Source organism: Lytechinus pictus, chromosome 11 (genome assembly GCF_037042905.1).
Source record: "Lytechinus pictus isolate F3 Inbred chromosome 11, Lp3.0, whole genome shotgun sequence".
In the NCBI taxonomy this organism is placed as follows: Eukaryota; Metazoa; Echinodermata; class Echinoidea; order Temnopleuroida; family Toxopneustidae; genus Lytechinus; species Lytechinus pictus.
The window spans coordinates 17,125,670-17,140,027 of NC_087255.1; the positions used below are offsets into that span (position 1 = coordinate 17,125,670).

Below are 14,358 nucleotides of genomic sequence, written 5' to 3' on the forward strand. Positions count from 1 at the left end.
AGTGCACAAATTCCTAAAGACAGTCCTTAAAATGTTCCCTTTTCTGATCTAATTATAACAAATTTTCAGCTCGCGCTTCGCGTTCGCATCACTTAATTAGTGAAATAGTAAATTCCTACAAACAAGCCATAGAAGGTCCAAATTGAAAAAATTGTCAGCTCGCGCTTCTCGCCCGCAATATTTCATTAGTGAAATACGTATCATGTTAATGATTACAATGACCACAAAAAGTGCTTCATGTACCAGTGTAATTCTAACAAAATCAGCAAGCGCTTGGCGCTTTCATTAGATGACTATGATGAGATACGTACGCACTTCATAAATTCCAAAAGATAGTCCTTAAAATGTCTCTTTTTAGGGTTAAGTTAAACAAAAAATTTCAGCCCGCGCTTCGCGCTCGCATTGTTTGTTTTGTGAGACAGGTACGTATCATGATTACAAAACTTTGCTTATGTCCCTTTTAGGACTGAATATCAAACATTTTCAGCTCGCGCTTCGCGCTCGCATTATTTGATCACTAAGATACATATCCGTTTAATGGCACAGTTTTAAAATGTCTCTATTAGGTCAGTATACCTGGCAATTGAGCACGCTTCGCGCGCCCACTTAATGACTCAAAATTTTTGCTGGTGCCCCCCCCATGCCGTGACCCACGGTACGCCACTGTTAGCAGTACTTAGCACTCTTGAAATTTCAGTTGAGACATCTTGCACAGAAGGTCAATTAAAAATTAACAAATCTTTGATTTTCATATTATTAATGCATATGGGGCATTATACTGCAAGTTAGCAACATCGGCACACTATAGCCTTTCTATTTTGATCCAAAATGTTTATTTTCACAGTGCAAATATCTTTGTATATTTTTGTATAATTTACCTTAAAGTATTCACCAAATGCCACTAATTCAATTCTAAAAATTCAAAATCTTTTAGCATGTGATTATTGTGGGGGGGGGGGGCACATCCCCCATCTGCCCTGTGCTCACGTTGGCGCTGTCACGCCAAATGTAGTTGGCAAATTTAGCTGGTACACCCCCCCCCAACAAAATGCTTCTGGCTACGGCCCTGCCTGTATGGACCCTTCAATTCCTACGTTAATCACTGGCGTACAGGGGGGGGGGGGGGGGGGGGGGCATAGCTTTAAACGAGATCAGTGTGGACGCCCTCTGCGTTTGTTGACTGTCATCTGACGCTTGAAGAAAAGGAAAATAGCCCTGATAAACTGCCTCAAAAAGAGGCTTCTTTGAAGTGGTGTCGCGATATCATTTTCTTCAAAATGCAGGTAAAGTCGGAATTAATAGAATATATTTTTATTTTATGGAATTTAGGAGGCACACGTCCCATAATGAAGTCTAATTTTCCCTAAAACTTAATTCCAGTCCCTTTCGTTTAAATTTGCGTCTCCAAATCTGACTGTAAGTGCAACTGCAAGTAAGTAAGTTGAACTTCAAAGTTCAAGTAACCTATACGGTTACCCCCAAATTAAGATAATAATTAATATTGGCGAATGATACATCAAATGAAAGGTCTTTGCATTAGAAATGAAAAAAAAAGAAAATTCGTCCAACCGTTGAGGAATTATGGGTAATAAAATATCAAATTTTTCTACCGCAAAAAATGCCAAAATGTGATGGCATGACTGACATGACTGATGCCTCAAATTTTTTTGTGGTATCTAACGTTAGTCTAAATTATATATTACGTTTGAAAATTGCGCCACGTCATTCCAAGAATATTTTCCCTCGAGTCTTGCGAAACTTTTTGAGTCCAAATTTACAATACTAAGTAATTAGTATACTCTGGGGCCCGTTTCTCAACACATGGACAAGTTAGTCATATCTTTATCCACCAACCACGGAGTTAGTTCCAATCTTACTAAATCTGTTTCTCGAAAAGTTTCCTAACTAGAATACCTTGATATCGATACTATCGGTAGAAAGAGCAGACGAGACGTAGCCTTAGTCACAAAATAGCATTAATATTCAAAAAGAAAAATTATGACAAAATTGCAAATATTGTGATAAATTGGGAAATAAATATTTTCAAAATAATAGCACAGGTGAATTATGCATCATACATACTTAGACCATGAAGACTTGAGCATTCAATTGCAGAGAAAATGAAATTATGAATAATTCATTTCATGACTAAAAAATCACTTGTGGACGTTGAGATTGGGTACCCCCGGGATATCCAATTTTAATAGTTTACGAAAGTAAACCATAACGGTTTTCTTTGTAAAATGATGATAATTATGCGGTCTTTTACGATTCCGAACGTCATCAAAATATAGTTCAACAAAACATTTTTAACCATTAATACCATCATACCGGAACATACGATATTTGACAAATTATATGCATAAATTAGAGATAGAATTTATCCAACTGTTAATAGGGGTCTGAAAACAACAAATACGAGTTCAGTTATGGATGGCCTGACGTGGTAGAATATTTATCGATTAAATCATTTTACTATTTCAAAATGAATGGTTTTGTGGCGTTTTACCAATAGTTTTTATAGTTTCTTTGTATTACAATTATCATTGAATGCATTAACCCACTTGTTTTGTGATGTAACTTCAACCTCTATGATGATTACGTAAGATTATGATTTTAAAATTTCTATGCGCTTTTGCATGTCATAGTCTACCCACGTGATGCCACTACGTCATTAAGAAAGAAGTTATGACAGGTTCGGAGGTGTCATAAATATTTAGTGAGGTTGTTGTACCCGATCTTGGTAAAGAGGGCTTCGTGAAACGGTTAGCGGACAAGTAGCTCACTATCTCCGATTTAGTCAAGAAGTTAGACTTATGACGGTGTTGAGAAACGGGCCCCTGGTATGCGGATATATAGTAGGCCTAGCCTTGAAGTTGAGGACTCCATGATGATGTTTTTTAAATATTTTGACATATACTTCTTCATTATGGAGCCTTGACACTCTTTCCATAGACGCTGCAGTAAGACCTACACACCCGGATGGATTTCCCTAGGAAATCCATAGTTAAAAGGTGAAATCGGTTTGTAGAGGTGAATTTTATTTATCTATCAACCTTCATGCGCCTAGCCAGGGCAGGAGGCTTCTAGAGAGTAAAAATAATTTACTAACGTATACTTACTCTCCATGAAGCCAGGAATTCCTTTCCATTCATCTGCACGTACCGGCCAAAAACCTGAAACTTTCGCCCCTGAGATTTCTACTTCTAAAAGATCTAGCCCTAAATCATGCGCATGGGATACAACTTCATTTCCAACATTTCTACGCTATCAATTTTATTTTTAAACAAGAATTCATCCAAAAAATGAGAAAAATATTATAAAAAGACGGAAGAGACTTGCCCGATGTTTACGCCGCCATCTTGTTTCCTATTGTTCTTCCCCAACGTTACGGACGCGTCCGTCATTTTTTTCTTTTTTAATTTTAGAATCAAGACAAAGTTTTGGACAATTCTTTGGATTACATCTCGAGCAGAGTCAACGATTTGAAGAAGGCCCTAACAGACCTTCTCATGAAACTTGAACATCATCATGAAACTCTCAGTTGGTAAGTTAACACGACAGCATTATGACAATACTAATGAAAAAAAAAGAAAACAAACAACCAAAAGAAATTGAAAAAAAAATGGGTATATAATATTTTCACAGCTAAAAGCTCTCAGCCACAACTTTGTTTTTCTTAATCTACAGTTTGCACCCTTACAATATGTTGATTTTATTAAAAGAAAATAATGGCTTAAAAGAAAATAATTAAATAAATCAACCAAGTATAGCTAATGTGCTAATAAAATGCTCCGTTTGTACCACATGTATAATAAATTAAGTACCGGTATTTCAATTTTAAACCAATATATTGAATCAAAAAAAAAAAGTAAATTAATGCATGACTTTGTTCAATTTAAAGACATGAATATCCAAAATGGAATCTCAAAGTTTTCCTGTCTATTTTAATTGGTATGACCGCATTGTAGATACAGTATTTTCTCCGAAAAATTGTAGGGAAAATAGTCTAAATCTTCTATTAATCTATCTGTCTTTGCAGGCCATCTGTTCTCAACAGTTTTGCTCTATTATCAGGTATGTATTTTTTTCATTGGTCAAATTACTATAATTTCCGTTCATATTAAAGATGATATTACTCTAGCAAAGTTATTGAAAACTTTGGTTGCAGGCCAATGTATAATATGAATGTAATAATTTTTTGCTTTGTGTTATATTTTGGAATATCATGTTTGTAATATTCTGTTTGGTTTTAAGATGGTAGCATAATAAATAAAGCAATTAATATCTTATTTCAAATTACAGGTCAGATTAACACATTACATCGGCATCTCAAGAGTGATAAGACTCCAGCACTGAAGAACCTGATCATTCTCCCACTCAAACTATCACAAGATAGAGATGAAGAACTAGAGGTATGCATTTGCTTTCACAAACATTTACCTTCATTGGTGGAATACGCCACAAGGAGTGGAGATTGATACTAAGTCTAATGCAGGGCGCGACAAACCCGCTTGCCCGGGGCAAGTGAAAAGGACGTGCGGGCAAGCATTTCTCAAAGTCAATTGCCCGATCGGACAAGTGGTTGTTTTGGAAATAAAATACCAGTAGACCCTTTAAATTTCAATATCTTTTGGATAATCACAACTATCTCTCACTCATATTATGTCAAACCAGTAATAAAAAACAGTGGAAACTGATGTAAAATCAGCGCCAATTACCAATAATTTATCGCCAGGTACCTCGTTTGAAAAACCATGCCATTGCATCTTGCGTTCTATGTGTGCAATGACTGCGCATGCGCTACTATCTTGCGCAATTTGCCGATGCAAACAAACAACAAAAAAACACCAAAAGTGGCTAAAATTTCACATTTTGCAAAAATCCATGAAATGGCCATCTATTTTCCATTTTACCTTGAAATTGTTTTGATTTAGTTGGAAACTACTGAAAAAAATGAAGAATATTCAGCCCTATTTGACTCTCTTTCTTGATTCTGATTTATTATGATGTTACACTCGGTAAATGTTCTTTATTATTGTGGTCCCACATGTAGACTTTTATGGTGTTGACCAAGTGTAAAACGATCAAAACTGTTTAAAAAAAACCCCATGAAAGTCTACATGCGGGACTAGAATTAAACAAATATTGATCCAGTGTAACATCATAAAATGATGAAGAAAAGACAGAGACAGGTGAATATTCTTAATTTTCTTAATAGTTTCCAACTAATTTATTAAAAAAATTCAAGGAAATATGGGAAATAAATGACCATTTCATGGATTTAAAGATGCAAAATGTGAAATTTTAGCCACTCCACTTTTGAAAATTTTTTTTTTTACATCATAAAACGATCTTTTTCAGTGTCAATAAAGAGCTGAATACGCCCATTTATAAATGGCGAAAAAAAAATCAAAATAAACTTAATGACTCAGGCTATGTTGCTGAAAATAAACTTTTAAATGTGTGCTCTTTTATACTGTACATGATTCTCAATTGTTATTTTGTATGACCTTTAAAAATAAGAGTAGTGCCGTCATAATAAAAAAATGTAAAACAAATTGGGCATGTAGTTTTTTCTATCGGGCAAGAAACTTTTTCATCACTTGCCCGACAGGGCAAGTAACAATTTTTTTTGTACAGGCCTGTCTAATGACAGGGTAGCTATTTTTAAGTTTCCTTCATTTTTTTTTCTTATTCTATTCTTGCCCTTTTTTGCAAGTTTGCTTGCAGATTTAATGTCTCTAATGACAACAGGCAATTTGTAACATAGTAGACCAAGTCTCGATATAGTACTTTCTATAGAAATACCACCTCTTTACTTTGGCAATAGTTACTTTCTAATGCAGAAATTGGATTGTCTCTTTACATGCTTTGTTTCATTTATTTGTTAATTTTTCAATCCTTCGTAGAAAGTAACAGAGGGACGTGTGCCATCTTTCAACCATGACGTAGTTCCAAACTATCTCCGTACAAAGCCAGAACCAGAGAGTGAGGAGAAGGAGCAGACATTGTCCAAAGATGCTGCGCAGATTTCCCCTGAACTAGCCAAGGTTTGCACTTTCTGCATGTACTTTCTCAATTTTCAATTTGTGTGTTTCATAATGCATATTTCACCAATGTGTCAGTTGTAGTAACAATTTCAAATGAGTTCGTTCAGAATCCTATAAAATGACCATTCACGCACGTGTCTGCTTGCACTATAAATAATAAAATTGTGCTGAAAAATTAGCAAATAAGCATGGGATTGAAGCAAAATGTTGGGTATTTTTCAAAGCAATAATTACTGTATAAATACACTGTCCCAAAGGAGCTTATCTGCGTTGGCAATCTATACTGTGACCGTTTTTTCAGCTTAGATTTATTTCATGATTTCACAAAGTTCAGTTCATGAAATTGTACCGAATCAAGATCCAAAATGATATAGTGACAATTATTCTTGGGTTTCCAGATTTTTTTGTGTTAAAACAGTGCTTACTGCAAATGCTTTCATTTATCTTTATCATGAAAGGCTGGGTTGGCAGTGTAGTCCTAGGAAACATGCACTACAAGTGAGAATGGAAAACTTCCAGAAATATATAAAACTGAACAATAAATCCCAAGTGCAGGGTAGATCTACAGATGAGATGTCAGGACAATTGTAGTGTTTAAGTGGTGTTGAAGAGACACTGATTAATAAATGGTGACACTGCCATTGACCAATCTCTCAGGATTACCAGGACTAAATGGCATCACAATTATGGCAAAGCTTGCATGTATTACAAAAAGGCATGCATCCTGTGAACAAACAAGAATGGCAGATTTACCAAATACCCTAATCAGAGAACCTTGAAGTGTTGTCATGAAAGGTTTTTGAAGATTTAAGATTCATGGAAATCTAAGGAAATACTGTGGGTTATCTTGATTATCTTTCTCTCGGGGACGTCGTGGTCTAGTGGTTAAGACTCTCGTCTTTCAATCTGAAGGACGTGGGTTCGATTCCAAGCCATGGCGTGATTTCCTTCAGCAAGAAATTTACCCACATTGTGCTGCACGCAACCCAGGTGAGGTAAATGGGTACCGGCAGGAAAGTAATTCCTCAAAAAGCTCTGCGCACCGGAATTGGTAGACTAGCTTAGCCGGGGTAATAGAGGAGCGCCTTGAGCACCTAGAAAGGTGGATACGTGCGCTATACAAATGCTATATTATTTATTATTCTCTATGTCTCTGTCTGTTTCTCTCTCTCTGATTAGAGTATACATGTGAATTTTTAAACAATGTTGTTTTGTCTTTCAGAAACAGATTGACAACCTGAACAGACTAAGTACTCATCTTCTTAGTATGTTATCAACTCAAAGAGACACATGGGATCCTGATTGTGAGTATATGAAACATACATTGCATTCTAGAAAAAAACGAAACCGAGAATTATCAATGATTTATCATAACTTCATCACAAATACAATGGACAAATAACCTATAATTAACCTATAATTGTAAAGCTTGGAATCTCCTATTTTGTTAACCGTGCGATAGCTACGTTAAGGAATCTGTGAAAAGTTTGAAAACACATTAAAAAAAAGAAATCATGGAAATATATGCATTCTTGGCCATTTTTGTCTCACCTGCATAGCAGAGTGAGACTATAGGCGCCGCTTTTCCGACGGCAGCTGCGGACCAAATCTTAACCGAAGGTTAAGTTTTTGAAATGACAGCATAACTTAGAAAGTATATGGACCTAGGTCATGAAACTTGGCCATAAGGTTAATTAAATCCTGCCTGAGTATCAGGTCACATGACCGAGTTAAAAGGTCATTTAGGGTCAATGAACTTAGACGATGTTGGGGGAATCAACATCAAAATCTTAACCTAAGGTTAAGTTTTTGAAATGTCATCATAACTTAGAAAATATATGGACCTAGTCTATGAAACTTAGACATAAGGTTAATCAAGTATTACTGAACATCCTGCTTGAGTTTCACGTCACATGACCAAGGTCAAAGGTCATTTAGGGTCAATGAACTTTGGCCAAATTGGGGGTATCTGTTGAATTACCATCATAACTTTAAAAGTTTGGTCAAAGGTCAATGAACTTTGGCCATAATGGGGGTATCTGTTGAATTACCATCATAACTTCGGAAGTTTATGGATCTGATTCATAAAACTTGGACATAAGAGTCATCAAGTATCACTGAACATCTCATGCGAGTTTCAGGTCATATGACCAAAGTCAAAGGTCATTTAAGGTAATTGAACTTTGGCCATTTTAGAGGTAATTATTAGATTGCTATCATAACTTTCAAAGTTTATAGATATAGTGTATAAAATGTGGATATAGGGGTAATCAAGTATCACTGACAAGTTTTAGGTCACATTATCAAGGTCAAATGTCAATGAAGGTTGTATTGTATCATTATATGAATGGTGTTTTTTGTGAATAATTATTTTATATTAGTTTTCAAAGTCAGCACTGCTGCTATATTGAATCGCGTGATGCAGGTGAGACCGCCATAGGCATTCCACTTGTTTGTCATTGAGAGAGTGTGAGCTTTGGTAAATCCGCATAAAAGTGAATGTTGCCATTCTAATCCATTACATGTACTAGATTATATGATTGTGTGTGCCTTATAATGATCACGATGTAAAGGATTTGAAATACAGAAAAAGTTGTTTATTGGATTTTGCGAGTTTGCATAAAACTCTATTTTGATCGAGTGCCAACTTCTCTTTATTAATTGCAGACAAATTCTTTTTGTAGCAGATCTGATACCATACATTCATATTTTGTTTCTCGATGTCAATATTTATTTAGAAACTATTTATTGTAGTGGTTCTAAAATGTGTTTAAGTACAAATTATTGTGATTATTATTGTTATATTATCAATCTAAAATCCTGCTCTTCTTTTATATCATCACAGCATCTCGGCTGAACATGTCAACCTCTTCTCCAGCGGACACCAATGTTCTAGTGGCGGCAATCAGTGTTGGTAAGGGCTGTATCAAGAGACAAAACCCCATGCCTACTCAGATGGCAGCTCAGATGGCGCGACAAGTCGAGCAACATGGTAAAGAAAACTCTTTGGATAATACAGTTGTGCTCAAAAGACAGTGAATTGCACCACAAAATGCCTTCCTTCATGCTGAGTGTTGAATGTAGACAACAAAACTACAATGTTCGGCAAGCCCAGAGAAACAAACTTTATTGAATGTAATATTTAATCCCCTGACTTCCTAATTAAATATCTAAAAGATGGCAGAACTTGAACACTTTAAATATATGTTCATTTTGTGGTGGGGTTCACTAACTTTTGAGCACAACTGTAGGTGGCGACAAACATACTTGCCTATTCAAGTTTACAGGGTTTTAAATTTCTCTGTATGTGATCTAGGTATATTATGTTCAAAGCATGCACAGCAATGATTTTCCTGTGCTTTACAAACTGAAAGCAGACTTATGGTAGATTTACCCTCTCTTCTTTGGCAAAGTTGGCCAATATTTCTTTACTAAGACTACGGTATTCATCATCGCAGATCTCTGTACCCCAGATTGATTGTCAAATCAGGGCCTCTTATTGTGGTGAGTTGCCACCTTTGCAGGTAAAGAGCCATTCCATTATGCAATTTAAAACTAGAGGAGGGAGACACTCTTCTGTACACCTTTATCAGTTCAAATTGGAGGAGAAACACAAGGCCAAATTCATCTAGTTCGATTTTTTCTACTGGCCACTTATGACAACAACTATAATTGATGATACTGTTGGGTCATTGCTTGAATAGAGTAAATGGAGCGCAAAATAATTGAAAAAAAAAATAATTTCAGTTTCATATCATTTCTCAGAGATGCATGATGAAAAATATCCATTGCCCAAAGTTAGTAGGAAATTCAAACATGGAGGACCCGGCCAACAATGATTGATTTCAATGGGGCTAATAAACTATTCATGTGGTCATATGTCTAACTCCATTGAACCGATTCTTGGTACTTGGTATGATGTTCCTCCAAAATACTTCCAAGAAGAACTGGAGGTGTGCTGGAGAGTGTGGTCTAGTTTTTTTGTGAATTATTGGGTCTTTAGTAAGGGCATTTTTTAAAGTTGTTGATGGCTGGTCTACAGTTTCTGGTAGAAACCTACCCAGATTGCCCTCCAGTTTGGGCAGTGGATTGCTTTCATCATCCAAGATCCCCCCAAAAATGAAGTTGCAAATAAAAAAAGATGTGTGATCACTTTGGTACTCTTTTAATGGGGTCTTTTAAAATGACTAAATTGATATTTATGATATGAATATTTATTTAATTCATCAATTGATGTTCCTCAAGTTAATTAAATCCATCTCTCTTCCCCTTTCTCTGTTTTTTTTCTTCAGCTCCTGTTGGTAAGATGCCCAGTAGTATCAGGACCAATATCAAGTCTGGAAGTGGTCATCCCTATCATCACAGATAATAATGTGATACAAAAGCCGATGATCGTGACAATAAAATATGTATAGCAATTGACCTCTATCATGCTGAGGCGCGTTGTATCTTCTTGGTATACCGGTGAACTGGGTAATTCTCAGCACTTTTAACACCACATGGCTGAACCAAATTGGTCAACTATCAATTTGGTCTAGGAAATAGTTGGATACGTACCCACCACCGAATAACAGAAGGATGTCGAGACCTCCAAGTATTCTCACTTCTGGTTTCACTCTATAACTTTTTTTTTCCCTTTAACTTACATTGGGAATCGAGCTCACCTCGATGAGTCAAAATCTCTGACCACAATGCTAGCAAGAAAACGCTGAAGTGTTTTTGAGGAATTATGAAAAGATAGTTTGACTAGTCTATGCTTCAGTCCATAGTAATTTTATTTTTCTGACTAAATAAAGGGGGGGGGGGGGCAGTCAAATATATTGATGTACACACGCATGACCAAAAAACGTGTTTAAAGGGGTGTCTTTACGGTTTTGGATGCGGGCCGCGCGTGCACTCGTTAAGGGTATCAAAAACACTGATTTTCAAAAATAAGGGTGGTTTTGAAAGACTGGTCAATGGTCAATTGCAGGGTCAAACGTATTTAGGGTATGTTTTTTTTTCCAAAGCTTTTATTTCTAAGACTAGCTAAACGTGTTTAGGGTATGTTTTTTTCCTGGGGCTTTTTCCTCCTCGTTTCTGAAAAGTGTTCAGGTTCTTCCTGATTTTGGTATTTTAACCCTAAATGCACTGGGGGTATGCAATACCCATGAATATAATTTTGTCTATATTTAAATATATTGTTAGCATGAAGACAAAACATGTTCAGGGGTCAAATTCTGGAGACAACTTGCTTAGGGGCTAAAATGTGTTAATAAAGCTCGCGAAAAACTTGTTTAGTGTGGTATTTTGCACACAGAGAAAAACTAGTTTAGGGGGTGCTTGGAAATAATTTGGCCGCGCGTGTGTACAGTAATACATCTGACTGGCCCCCCGGGAAATAAAACAATGTCTATGCACAATAACATGCTCGATTCTGCACAGAAATTTGACGGAATAAAGACATATTTTCTGTATTCCGGCTTTCCCATCATGTATGTTCTAGATTAGGGCTAGATATAATATTTTAAACTTTCCCTACATTTTCTTTTCAATTTTAGCGGTGGGTACATATGGACCTCTTGCCTTGGTCTACGGTAATCAATCACCATTTGGTCACTATCATGTTGTGTATCTGTCATTTAGTCTATTGTTCAAATGGTCCAATTCCACTTTGGCTACGTATTTTTCTGTACCTTGTTAAGGGTCTAGTGGTTATGACACTTGTCTTTCAATCTGAGGGACATAGGTTCGATTCCAAGTCATGTTGTGTTTTCCTTTAGCAAGAAATTTACCCACATTGTGTTGCACTCATTCGCGGTGAGGTGAATGGGTACCCAGTAGGAAGAAATTCCTTGAATGCCTGGGCAGTCTAGTTAAACCAAGGGTAATGATGATAGCAGGGCCCGCTTGGAGAACAGTTTTCACTGAAGTGGCTACCCTGGGTAAATATGTTAGTAGTAGTAGTATTACTAGTAGTAGTAGTAGTAGTAGTAGATAAGAGAAAAACTAGTATAGCTTATCCGGAAATTAGACCAAACTAGTTGTAGATAATCTGGGATGAGACCAAGCGGAAGGTAACAAATGCCTCGTTTCTTAAAGGAGAATGAAACCCTTGAAACCAGCTGAATCCATATCAAAGAGAAAAATCAAAGAAACATATTGTTGAAAATTCTAGGACGATTGAATGAATAATAAGAAAGTTATGAGCATTTGAATATTGAGATCACTAATGCCATGTAGATCCTCCCATTGGCAATGCGACCAAGATCTGTGATGTCACACACGTACAACTCCCTCATTACTTTAGTACTTATTTCACTTATATTCTCACTTTTATAGAGTCTATCACATGGTGAGGTGTTCTCTTTATGAGAGGACAAGTACAGAGGTTTCACAACATTATATCATTGATGAATCATTTTGTCATATGATTATAGAATGAGCAAAAAGAGATGTTTTGGGGTATATTTTCAGTGTCCAAAAGGGGAGAGTTGTTCATCTGTGACATCATAGATCTTGGTCGCATTGCCAAAAGGAGGATCTCCATAGCATTAGTGATCTCGACATTCAAATGCTCATAACTCTTCTATTGCTAGTCCTATTTTACTCAAACTTTTGTTGATCTTATTCTTTGATTTTTCTGCTTTCACAAAAGCTAACTTGCTCCAAGAGTTTCATTCTCCTTTAAAGGACAAGTCCACCCCAACCAAAAGTTGATTTTAATAAAAAGAGAAAAATCATACCAGCATAACACTGAAAATTTCATCAAAATTGGATGTAGAATAAGAAAGTTATGACTTTTAAAATTTCGCTTAATTTCACAAAACAGTTATATGCACATCCTGGTCTGTATGCAAATGAGGAGACTGATGACGTCATCCACTCACTATTTCTTTTGTATTTCATTATATGAGATACGAAATATTCTAATTTTCACCTCATTGTCAAGTGAAACAACGATTAATTCCTCTCTGAACATGTGGAATTAGCATTGTTTAACGCTATATGGTTCAGTCAAGTTGGTCCTTATTGTCAAATCTGTAAAAAATGAAATATTGTATAATTCAAACAATAAAAAACAAGAGAAATAGTGAGTGATGGACATCATCGACTGACTCATTTGCATGTCACTGAGTTATGCATATAACTGTTTTGTGAAAAATAAGCGAAACTTTGAAATGGCCATAACTTTCTTATTTTACATCCGATTTTGATGAAATTTTCAGCGAAATTCTAGTTTGATTTTTCTCTATTTATTCAGATCCACATTTTTCTGGGGTGGACTTGACCTTTAAAGGGGAATCCAACCCAAGTAAAACTTGTTTTAGTGGAAAAAGAAAAATCAGACAAGTTGATAGGTGAAAGTTTGAACAACATCGGAAGAACAACACGAAAGTTGTGAATTTTTAAAAGTTGTAAACATTGGTAATCAGTAGACCCATAAAGACTTCAAATTGGCCACATATGGGATGTCATAGTGATATAAGGCAAGGACTCTTCCATGTACTCCAATACCTAAAATGGCTAAAATGTCATTTTTTTTTTCAAAAGCTTTACTTCAAATTATATTTTTATTTCATGAGGACATGAAACAAAATACTACTTGGGTTATATATATTTAGATTACTGCCCCAGGGGAATGGGGACCTAGGAGAAAACCACAAAATCCCTGATAATTAAGTAGATGGCCTATGGGAAAGTTGTCCTTGCCCCTTGTCATAATTTACTTACCCAATTTGAAATCTTTATAGTCCAGTAGGGATCTCAATTTTAAAGCAGTCATATCTTTCTTATTGCTTGTCTGATTTCTTTCAAACTTTCACCATTCTGTTTTATTTATTTTTCTCCTTTCCATCGCAACATTTTATGACCAAGGCTGGATTCCCATTTAAGTTCTCAACACCGTAATTGAAATCACCCATGATGGTGGATTTGTGTAATCCTTTCAGGCAGTCCAATGTCATTGAGTTCTTTTTCAATCACCACTGAAATGCAATCAGTTTTATTTCTGGAATGTACAATTAAAAGTAAGAATAAACATTGTTGTCCTCCGGAAAATTTCATTGAAAAACCCATTTGTTTTAATAACTAAAGAAAAAACATTAATCTTAACCATGGACCTATTACGTAATAGGTCCATGTCTTAACTAGCCCAGGCTATTTTGGTGGATAAGACAATTAAATCTAAGCTAAAAAAAACTTTGTTCTCCTCTGTTTCACTTTCCTCAAAATTGGCCACAAGGTAAGGCAAGTATTTTGTTGAAATTCGACTTATTTATAATAATCATAATGTGAAACAGTGCTTTATATAAATATTTTTGAT

General features: G+C 35.8%; 1 protein-coding gene across 1 annotated transcript; it reads left to right on the plus strand.

The window, feature by feature from the left end:
• The first annotated feature begins 1,159 nt into the window (after positions 1-1,159).
• On the plus strand, positions 1,160-12,180 carry LOC129271873 (mediator of RNA polymerase II transcription subunit 8-like). Its single transcript, XM_064106889.1, has 8 exons — positions 1,160-1,283; positions 3,429-3,547; positions 4,043-4,077; positions 4,306-4,415; positions 5,913-6,053; positions 7,276-7,357; positions 8,899-9,045; positions 10,346-12,180. Exons 1-8 carry the CDS (start codon positions 1,278-1,280, stop codon positions 10,420-10,422), a joined length of 717 nt encoding a protein of 238 aa, XP_063962959.1. The 5' UTR covers positions 1,160-1,277; the 3' UTR covers positions 10,423-12,180.
• Positions 12,181-14,358: the final 2,178 nt, after the last annotated feature.

Coding starts and splice junctions, on each gene's coding strand:
- LOC129271873 (XM_064106889.1), top strand. Junction 3,548..4,042: donor CATCATGAAACTCTCAGTTG/GTAAGTTAACAC, acceptor CTGTCTTTGCAG/GCCATCTGTTCTCAACAGTT. Junction 7,358..8,898: donor AGACACATGGGATCCTGATT/GTGAGTATATGA, acceptor ATATCATCACAG/CATCTCGGCTGAACATGTCA.